The sequence below is a fragment of the Frankliniella occidentalis genome, unplaced genomic scaffold (assembly GCF_000697945.3).
Source record: "Frankliniella occidentalis isolate FOCC.00 unplaced genomic scaffold, Focc_3.1 Scaffold4, whole genome shotgun sequence".
NCBI classification, from domain to species: domain Eukaryota; kingdom Metazoa; phylum Arthropoda; class Insecta; order Thysanoptera; family Thripidae; genus Frankliniella; species Frankliniella occidentalis.
Window position 1 is genome coordinate 3,270,952 of NW_026267134.1, and position 10,424 is coordinate 3,281,375.

General features: G+C 41.8%; 2 protein-coding genes across 5 annotated transcripts in view; one reads left to right on the forward strand and one right to left on the reverse strand.

The window, feature by feature from the left end:
* Positions 1-1,099: 1,099 nt before the first annotated feature.
* Positions 1,100-5,402, forward strand: LOC113204159 (malonate--CoA ligase ACSF3, mitochondrial). Of its 2 annotated transcripts, XM_026419200.2 has the most exons (11): positions 1,100-1,257; positions 1,440-1,611; positions 2,229-2,426; positions 2,492-2,717; positions 2,799-3,020; positions 3,097-3,198; positions 3,286-3,442; positions 3,521-3,721; positions 3,822-4,225; positions 4,318-4,496; positions 4,604-5,402. In XM_026419200.2, the coding sequence occupies exons 3-11, from the start codon at positions 2,286-2,288 to the stop codon at positions 4,808-4,810; spliced, it is 1,839 nt and encodes a 612-aa protein (XP_026274985.1). In that variant the 5' UTR covers positions 1,100-1,257; positions 1,440-1,611; positions 2,229-2,285; the 3' UTR covers positions 4,811-5,402. The 2 variants fall into 2 exon arrangements, with proteins under 2 accessions (XP_026274985.1, XP_026274986.1); XM_026419201.2 differs by lacking the exons at positions 1,100-1,257; positions 1,440-1,611 and adding an exon at positions 1,954-1,975.
* The window catches only part of LOC113204157 (long-chain fatty acid transport protein 4), an 18,884-nt gene continuing 13,850 nt past the window's right edge, over positions 5,391-10,424 (reverse strand). For all 3 annotated transcript variants that reach the window (XM_052268459.1, XM_026419197.2, XM_026419198.2), the window contains exons 3-12: positions 8,708-9,099; positions 8,286-8,544; positions 8,000-8,201; positions 7,708-7,900; positions 7,484-7,627; positions 7,267-7,404; positions 7,118-7,184; positions 6,927-7,017; positions 6,690-6,843; positions 5,391-6,612 (exon numbers count right to left, since the gene is read on the reverse strand). In XM_052268459.1, coding sequence (XP_052124419.1) covers positions 6,455-6,612; positions 6,690-6,843; positions 6,927-7,017; positions 7,118-7,184; positions 7,267-7,404; positions 7,484-7,627; positions 7,708-7,900; positions 8,000-8,201; positions 8,286-8,544; positions 8,708-9,099 — 1,798 coding nt within the window. In that variant the 3' untranslated portion in view covers positions 5,391-6,454. The remainder of the gene's footprint in view (positions 6,613-6,689; positions 6,844-6,926; positions 7,018-7,117; positions 7,185-7,266; positions 7,405-7,483; positions 7,628-7,707; positions 7,901-7,999; positions 8,202-8,285; positions 8,545-8,707; positions 9,100-10,424) is intronic.

Consider the following 10,424-nt stretch of genomic DNA (forward strand, 5'->3'; position numbering starts at 1 on the left):
CTCCCCGGCCTGGACTTGAATTGTTTCCCCTTTCCCTTTCACTACCCTGAACAAAAGCACGCCGCGCCAGCACAACGCCAAGTGGCGTCCAGCCCGCCCCAAAAGCAGCCCGCCCCAGCAGCCAGGGGCAGCTGAGGCCTTTCTCTGTAAAAAATGCCTTCTTCTCTTGAACGGTCATTGAATCGAGCTTCCGGATACTGACGAATACTGCCCCAATCCTAATAATAATCTCAAGTAGGCCTACAATTAACTAATATTTTTATAAAAACCTTTTTGTATCTAAAGAAGATGAATTTGGTGGTACGATGAGCAATAGTCCTCCAAAGTTGACTGTGCAGATGAGCCGCAAAGCAGATACGCCAGTGATGACCGTACCTTCCCAGATCCGCCAGTGTTGGCCGGGATGAAGTTGCCCGATAAGAGGAACAGAAAGAAGTTAAGGTGGATTTAGTCTCGTGAGGACTGAGGACTGAAGACGCGTAGTTGTCAACTGTTTTGCTGCAAATAATCGTAATTTTGGCCTATTTGCAGCAAAACAGTTGACAACTACGCGTCTTCAGTCCTCAGTCCTCACGAGACTAAATCCACCTTTATACGAACAGCGTTACGATAACGCCGTTACGTTGCCAACATAACCGACGTCGAGTCCTTTGGTCTGGCTCCGTGCAGATATTGCAGAGGCATGGACGCGATGCTATGATGCTGTTAGCGGTCAGAGCCATCATCAACCGCATTAATTATTGAATGAATAATTTAACAAGCAAAGCACTCGTTTGAATCGGATGGGAATCTCCCATCTCATCCTCTAACACAGTTTCCTCAGAGGTTTGCATTCGGCCGACAAGACAAGTAAAGTGTGCCGCTATCCCACTACGACATGTCACATATGGTCCTTCCCCGGCGGCGCAGATATGGCGGCGCGGCGGCGGCCACGAACAACGGCACCGCGTGCTGTTAAATGGAGACCACCCGTTCGTTTTCGTTCACGAGGCCAGTTGGGAATAATTTTTAAGGGCATTCGCGGCCAGTAATTACTCGATTTGGTGTCGGGTGTCATGTGTTGGGCAGGCAGAGCGTGCGCCGCTATCAGCATCACTCTTTCTCTGATCATCCTCGCCATCTCAGGCCTGTTTTACATGTTTCTCGCCATGGACCGAGCTGACCGAGCTGTTAAAGACTCGTCGTCGCCGCACCGGTAACGTGTTGCAATAGAACGCGCAACTTTCGATCGAGCATCGAGGGACCTTCATTTGAGAGGTTAGTGGTGGTTTTAGTGGTGGTTTACCGCGTACATTCCTCCCTGGCCTTCCATTTTCCCTAACCAAACAACAGTTTTGACCCGTTTGAAAATCGAACTTAGCAGGTCTAGCCTTTGGATCCCAATTTGTTTCGAGCATTTTAAGATTATGAATTTCTCATTTGCCACTTGCCTGTTGCAGTTGTGGTGGAGGCAGCGACGGCGACAGTCCGGCTCCCGGGAGCAGTGTTGCAGCGGTAGTTGTGGTCGCTCGTCATCGCGCATCGCGCAGCACTTTGGCAAAGACTTTGTATTTGAAATTGAGAAGTTGCATCATTATTGTGTTGTTTCTTCAAGTACATGCGCACTTGCAGGTACTTATTACTCTTGATATTTCCCGTAGTTTTCCTGATCATCTGTGTGTGGTGGCTAATTTTTAAGATTTCATGTCGTCTGCTACACTGAAACTCGTTTGAAAGGTTAACCTTTAAAGGCGTTGTGTGCTTCAAGGCTGATTATCAAGGCTCTACACCTACGCAGTGTTATTCCTGAAATATTTTTAACTTGGCTGGGTTGTTTGTGTTGTGAGTCGGCCCGGGCGACGAGGAGAGGTGAACTTTTGTTGACTACCTTAATCTTCATCTCTGTATTTCGCCTGTAACTTTATCAAACAAGTCAAGTCAAAAGCAATATTTCTACAAATGTTGTGGATTTTTTAACAAAATTATTTGTTAAAAGGTATCTGGTGAAGGTGACATATAGAATGGTGGTTGTTTTTGCCTAGTTCCGTAAATGTTACTAAGTGTCAAATGTCTTAAAATATCAGTTTGTAATGAGGTATTTTCCGAATCAGAAGAACAAGTACATTTCCATGAAGTCGAAACAATAAATTTTGGTTTCTTGTTTGTAATATGTGACTTCATGATTGCTTACTCTGTAGATTTCTGTTGCATTCAACTTCACTAACTTTTCTTTCTTAATTTACATTCAGGATGAAGTTTGCATCCCCTAATTGTGAAACCATTTGCTGACAATAAACAGCAACAATATGGTTCTTTTGGGACGGCCGTTGTTGCTTATCCCCAAGGGCCTTCGTTATGTTTCACCATTACCTTGTAGACTGCACCTCTATGCACCGTGTGCTTCTCCCACTGGGGTGAAAACTAAAACAACATCTCCTAAAGCCATAGTAAGTTAATTATTACTTTTACAATTGTTGACACTTTCAAAGCTACAACCAATGTTTTGCTACAGGTCACACCTATTTTTCGAAATGCTCCCCTGTTTGGAGATAGAACTGCCCTACGGGATCGTCATGGGTATTATACATATATGGGGCTATTCCTCAGTAGTCGACAGCTAGCCCATCAAATCACTGAAGTATTGAAAGGAAAAGAGCAACAGAGGGTAGCTTTCCTGTGTCCCAATGATGCATCATATGTCATTACACAGTGGGCCTGTTGGATGAGTGGACAAATTGGTAGACAATTCTTACTAATTTTATTCTAGTTTATGATTGTACTCAAGCTATTCTTTTTCTCATCAAACTCATTTTCTCTAGTTGTCCCATTAAGTCCCCTGCATCCTGAATCATCACTGAAATATTTCATCACGGACAGTGATGCATCTCTACTCTTAACTACCAATGAACTGGCTCCTCAGCTGGCAGGCATAGCCCAAAGTTCTGGTCGTCAGCTAGTTGTACTTGATGACGCGTTAAGAACACTGGCAATGAAACCAGAAATAAAAGTTGATCCTAGTCAGGTTGATTTAGTACAGCCTGGTAGGTTAAAATGTTCCTTTAAATGTTTATATTGAAATGTGGTTCATTATCATTTAATAAAACAATTTTTGTGCAGCTGAACCTTCTTCAGATGTCAATGCAGGCTTGGTAGATGAATTTTATGCAGACAGCAATGCTATGATAATTTATACCTCTGGAACCACAAGTAATCCAAAAGGTAAGTTAAATATATTTGTTGTTTTTTTTTTTTGTTTTTTTTTCATTTTTGTAGTTTCTTGGTATCTCATAAATTTATTTGTTTTAGGTGTTGTCTTGAGTTACCGAAATTTGGATGCTCAAATTCAATCACTTATTGAAGCATGGAACATCACCAGTAAGGATAATATTTTGCACACACTTCCTCTTCATCACATCCATGGCATTGTTAATGGAATGATGTGTCCCCTTACTGTGGGTGGACGGTAAGTGTCATATTTCAATGCCCATTATTAAAGTAGTACTATTGTCTCTAGTCACAACTGTCTTCTTTCTGTTCATAGATGTACCATGTTGCCAAACTTTTCATCTTCCCAAGTCTGGTCTCAATTACTAGCAATTCGAATGAAGGCTGCTGACCGTGTTAATGTATTCATGGGAGTTCCTACAAGTTATGTTAAACTATTAGAAGAATATGAGCTAATATTCAGCAAGAATGAAAAAATGCGAGAATACATCAAGAAAATCTTATCTGAAAAAATTAGGTATGCACAGTATGTCAATGAAACTTTTGTTAAAAAAAACTTTGTGGCATGAAAAATATTTGACCTACCTATTTTTGTATGTTATTCTTTTATGTTACAGACTGATGACCTCAGGGTCAGCGCCTTTACCAACCACAGTGTTTGAGGGATGGGAAAAAATTTCTGGTCATAGGCTATTGGAAAGATTTGGCATGAGTGAAGTAGGAATGGCTCTTTCAAATCCTCTAAATCCTCCCTCTGAGAGGAGACCAGGCTTTGTAGGAACACCTTTACCAGGCAATAAAGTACGAATTGTGAGAACTGAGAAAAGTGAGCAAAACCTAAATGAAGTTAAAGAAGAAGTTTTATGCGAAGGTGATATGAATGGTACTAAAGTTCTCGTCAATGATGGTGAGCCAACCATTGGTCATCTGCATGTAAAGGGACCAAATGTCTTTGAGGGGTATTGGAGGAAGCCAGAAACTACTACTAAAGAATTTGCAGCAGACAGGTGGTTCAAGACAGGCAAGTAAAGGAAAATAATAATATAAGCTAAGCTAATTGAAATTTAGTGAAAATAGAGTGTGTTTAATATTTCACTTTTTTGCATTTACTAGGTGATACAGCACAGTATGTGGATGGATCTTACAAAATTTTAGGAAGAACATCAATTGACATTTTAAAAACTGGCGGCTACAAAGTGAGTGCTGTGGAAGTAGAAACAGCTCTCCTCAGTCACCCTGACATTATTGATTGCTCTGTGGTAGGCCTGCCAGACGCCACCTGGGGGCAGAAGGTAATAGAATTCATTAAATCTAATAACTGGATTTGTAATCCATACTGACTTTCAAGCCTCTATTGAAGATTTGTCTCCATCAATACCCTTTTTTTTTTTGTCTTCAGGTAGCAGCTGTTGTTGTTACTCGCCCAGGTGCTGAAATTCTTCTGTCTCAAGTAAGAGAGTGGAGTAGAGATAAGCTTCCACCATATGCTATTCCAACTGTGTTACGAGTACTTGACAAAATTCCACGTAATGCATTAGGCAAGGTAAACAAGGCTAATATGGTGAAAGAAGTTTTCCCTATTTCTGACAGCAAATCCGCACAGTAAATGAATATCCTAAACTCTCAAGGTCTAAATTCCATTGACTACTGCCTTCTCTTCAATGCAACTGCGTGTGTCTAACTTTTGCCAGTATTTTTCATCTGCTCTGTTGAACCTTCAGTTTTCATGAATTTTGCAAGATAATTAAATTAAATACTGCATTCAACCTCAAAAGGAAACCAGTACGTGTTCATGTTCACTGTTTGAAGAGGCTATTTTATGAGGAGGGTGCTGTAATAGTCGTTATAAGCTTTAATAATGGGTGGGGTAATTAAAATTCCTTATGTGTTAAGATAATGTATCCATGTGTTTGGTATTCCTTACTACTTCCTGGGAAAGTCTCTCAATACCATAAGTGTTACATATTTCCTTGTATAAAATATATGCAGACTTCTTTATAGTATGGCACTACTGCTTTAATGGATTGTTACATAATTTATGTACCCTTTCAGCCGAGTCAGCAATCCATGCAATGAGAAGGCATCCACTTTTCTATGTTTTATTTTACTTCTAATGAGCGGCACTTGTTATTAAATGTTGTTTTTTTGGTTGAATATACCGTTAGCCTTCAAAGAGAAATAAAACATTTTTTAAAGAATCACAGATTTTAATTAAAATTTGACTTATGAATTAACATTGAGGTTCATGACAAAAGAAACAGAATTGTAAAGTACACATTTTGATAAGAGTCGGCACATTTATTTTAAGTGAAAAAATATAATACAATAAATATGTGAACTTGTTCAATTCAATAGGTAACATAAGAAATTTCAATGCACGTACAACCCTTGCTCATTTTTTCCCCTACTGGTAATTAACAATGTCCATCTTTGATGTTCAAGTCTATTACAATCCATCTTTCTAGATATGATTGAGCAAATGTTCATTTCATACTGTGCCAGGTATTGACTATCCACCTCTTCTCATAACAGATCCATAGGTCTAGAGGTTTCTTCCAGAAGTACAATTTAATTTCTACATTGTTTGGAAAAATTGAAATTTCCTTATGCAAAGATCACAGAGAGCTGTACAGGAGAGTAAGTACAAAAATAAACAGCTCAATAACCAGCACCAATCATCCATCACACAACTGCGAATTATTCTACCTAAAAATAAGGTAAATACTTCAGAAAGAAAAACATAATTACAAAAGTAAACTTGAATGGAAAGGCACATTTTAATTAGGAGATTCGAATAATCGAAATTTGTTAAGTACCATTGCCATAAGGTGGAGCCCCTATCATTTGATGATAATACCAACTCAACTGATTGAGTTAGGACTTATGATCTCTTACTTTCTGAAATTAATTTTCCTACTGATTTCTTTTGTAATAATGAAATTAACATTAAAACTGCTGAGCTGTAATTCCTCTAATACTTGAAGACAAATAACACTTTCACTGGTCACAATTGGCCAGGTAACGAAAATGAAAGTTCTTCCTGTAGTTCCATATTTACACACAAAAAAAGGGGAAAGTATTAACTGATGTGATGCAGTTTTGTGAAGACAAAAATCATCTTTGAATCACAAAATCTTTTTTGTCCCTTGACTGTGCGGTGCAGCCTCACTGGATGTCCTCTCATGAAGAAGATACCTAAAGCTTCAAAACCTCCTTAAAATGAAGAAGTAATTTTATTTAAATTTGCTCTCTAAAACCGTATTTTGTTTGTAATTATATCTTGATAAAGAGCATGGGTCAATGCAACAAACTTGTTTGAGCTTCCATCAAAGAAATAAAGAGCATCTTTAATTTTATCAGGATCATAAGAATCATTTAATAGATCCTTCTTCTTGAGCTTAAAGGTTCCTAGAACAAGAGAAAAAAAAATGTTTTAATTAACTAATTTAGAGAGCCATTAAAGTTTGTATTAGAATGGTACTGACCTGTCATAGGTAATGACTTCATAACTCTAAGGAAGAGGGGTCTTGCATACACAGGAAGAGATTTGCGCATTCCATCTACAAGTGCATCTAAATCCAATTTACTATCTGGGTCTACAATGGCAGCCATTCCAGCTCTTCCCTCTACATTAGGAATCTGAAGTTTTCAAGAAGCCACAGTGAAACAATGAAAAGTAGACCTTAAAGATAATGATAACAAGACTATATCAGAGTACTTACTTCTACACCATACACTACAGCATCACTCATTCCAGCTACATTACTGATAACTGCCTCAACTTCCGATGTCGCCACATTTTCTCCTCGCCATCTGATTAAAGACATCAAAACATTTGTGAGCAAACTGGTAATTGTTCTTACAGAACAAGATGATCACTTCGAAAGTTCTTGTATATGATATTCTCTCTTACCTAAAGGTGTCACCTGTTCGATCCTTGAAGTAAAAGTACCCAAATTCGTCCATGACTAGAATATCACCTAAAAGTTCAAAAATCGACATGAAACTTAAAAGAAAATAAGCATGAACATTATCACTACACACAAAAACACCAAGACATACCAGAATTGAATGCTGAATCTCCTTTAATAAAGACATCACGGATTACTTTCTTTTCAGATGCTTTCTTGTCAGCATATCCACTGAATGCACTGTGAGCCTTCTTAGGATTAATTTTGCCAACAAATACTCCAGTCTGGCCTAAAATTAATTAAAAATATGATGTAAATCAAAACAACCAGTTTATTGGTATTTTACACTTCTAGAGAGCAGACATTACCTGGCTCACAAATCTGGCAGAGTCCATCGGGCCCACGTATGGGTTCACCTGTGTCATCATCAGCACGAACAAGGGAAACAGGGTAAACTGCGCCCGCATACCTTGGCACAAAGCCAACAGCTCCGATTTTGCTATCGATGTTAACTGGAAAAAATATTTAGCGCAATGTTACAATTTTCACTTAGATTTAACCTTTAGTAGCTTTTTTAGAATAGCCTACTTACTAATGTTTGAGTTACTTTCAGTGGCACCATAAAATTCACCAACTTGAGGAATATTAAACCTCTCACAAAATTGGGCCCAGATAGCGGGTCTCAATCCATTTCCAACAACTACGCGAACCTTGTGCTGTTTTTCTTCAGGCTGTTCAGGAACTGTCAAAAGGTATCGACACATTTCTCCAATATATTGAGCTACCTAAAAAAAAAAGAAAAAAAGAATTGAAAAACAACTTTAAAGAAAACAAAAAATAAAACTTTTGTACTGTTTTCAATAATTTTTGGAAACAAAACTAACTGTGCACTTGAATTGGCAGCAATCCTTCCAGAAATTAGAAGCAGAGAACTTCCTACGAATTGCCACAGTATTTCCTGTGAGTACTGCTTGACCAATACCCAGTATTCCTCCAGCAGTGTGGTACAATGGCAGTGGGTCGTAAATCACATCATCATCCTTGAAGTTAAGCATGACATGCACCGCAACTGCCATAAACTGGAACCTATAACAGAACAATGTTAAGGGTCAATATGCAAAAACCACTTTTATAGAAAGTTTTGGCAAATTTAAATACTTTTTTAAATACCTAATGTGATTGATGATTGCCGCCTTAGGGAGACCAGTTGTTCCAGATGTGTAGATATAAAACAAATGATCAAGGTTTTTAGTTTGGGCCATGTCTTCCTTGAGAGATGTGGCAGGAGTGTCCCACAGTTTCATTCTTAAGTCGACAACACCGGGCAGCAGTTTTGAGGCTTCTTCAGCCTTGGGCGGGGCATTCTTTGGTACATCAGCGTATTGGAAGACTGGAATATTGTTCAACTTGGGACGAACCTCCTGCAAAGCTGAGCATCCACAGACATACACATTACAATCTTTCATTCTTTGAAGCAGTACGAAAAGCCATGAATCTGTCCTCCTCACTCGGATAGATGTTCAACTTGCTTTTTGTTCTGCTTCGGGGAAGGCTGTAGCCGGGACGGTCATCTCCAAAGCCTCATACCATACCTGATGCCAGCTCCGAGCCAACGATGACCGCTTTGGCGCCAGCTACGGTGATGGAGTGGACGAGGGGTTCCAACCTCAGGTTGTAGTTGATGAGTGCAGAGGTGGCGCCGATCTTAGCCAGCCCCATCCACATGCAGACGAAGTCTGGGCGTGACTCCATGATGATGGCCACCGTATCCCCTTTCCGGATACCCTGCGACTTCATAAAGTTGCCCACCCGGTTGCTCAAGTCGTCCACCTCGCCGAACGTCCAAGACTGGCCCTCGAACGCGAAGGCGACCTTGTTCTTGTTCTTCTGGGCGACGGACGAGAAGATGAGCGGGATGGTGGGAAGTCCCTGCCTCTCCCACTTCCACAGTGTGTAGTGCATCCTGAGGAAGCGCACCGCGGCACTAAAACAGACAAGCACCAATGGCATGAGAACACTTGCCCTTCCAGACGAGACGAATGAGGCTGGGCGCCCAGACCCGGACCACATCTCAGCATCGCATAAAAATGTTGCCTGTGTGGTAGGGGGATGGGGGTGCCTGTGCAATAGGCAGACCTGCAACGCACCATGGCAAAAAAAAAAGTTGACTAGATGGTAGGCGGGGTACACAGGCGCGGTATAAGGGGGGGGGGGGGGGGCACCCCCCCCATCGGCTCTAGTGAGCCGCCTGAAAGGTAGGCACTTTGTGCTACAAAACCCCTGTATGTAGGCAACCCACGGTGAATTCCCCCCCCCCCTGTCGCCCCCTTCTTATACAGCGCCTGGGGGTACAGCGCGCTGCTTTTCCAAGGGAAAGTCACGAGGTTAAATTCTCGAGGAGCAGTAGTTGCAGACGGAACACAATCTATGTGCCAGTCAAAGCACGCGGGCCACCCAATGACATAAGTTGACAGGTGAAGGACACACTGGGTTGCAGGAGAGCCGAGAACGGACCTGTGTGCGGGGCGCGGGAGACTCGCCAGACGCGGGAGGGAAGGACGGATACAAAGTCATAAGCAAAGTGACTTTGAGTGCAGTTTGAAGAACACTTGCGGTAAGAACAAGACTAGGGAGTACAGTGTCCTGAAAGAAAGACGAGAGAGGCAGGCGAGGAGTGCAAAGTATTAATATTTAAAAGCCGGTTAACACGGGGTCGCGCCTTCGAAAAAGAAAAGAAAGAAAAAATAAACGTCGGTGGAGAGAATTACTAGCAAAGTGCGTCGGCAAATTGATCGATGCGCACTCCATCACCTCTCCACGAGGCGTAGAGTTGGGTGCTTCACAAGAGGCTGAGCGGTAATCAGACCTGCACGGCACATAGTCACAGTGGTGACTTCCACTTAACAAGGGGGGTTTACGACTGCTTGTCTTGTCTAGCAGACCTCTACGAATCGCAATCGCGCAGATCCACTGCCCGCCTGCGACGGCGACTTGAACGCTCGGGCTCTATCGGCTCGATGCTGCTAGCGGCTTGCAGCTAGCCCAACCCGCAGGGACCGACTCTGCCATGCTCTTCCTCCCCCATCCAGACACTACGCCCGCCGCCCACCGGACAAGAAGGGACAAGAAGCCACACGGCCAGTGCAGAAGAAAGAGAGAGAGAGAGAACAGAAATACATAATGGAATTGCGGGAGACGACAACAACAACAACTTCCAATCGTGACGTGGACCACGACCGTTCCTGGCCCGTCCCGAGCCGGCCTGGACCCACACTCGACCTTGGACCTGTCTCGCCGCACTCACTATAC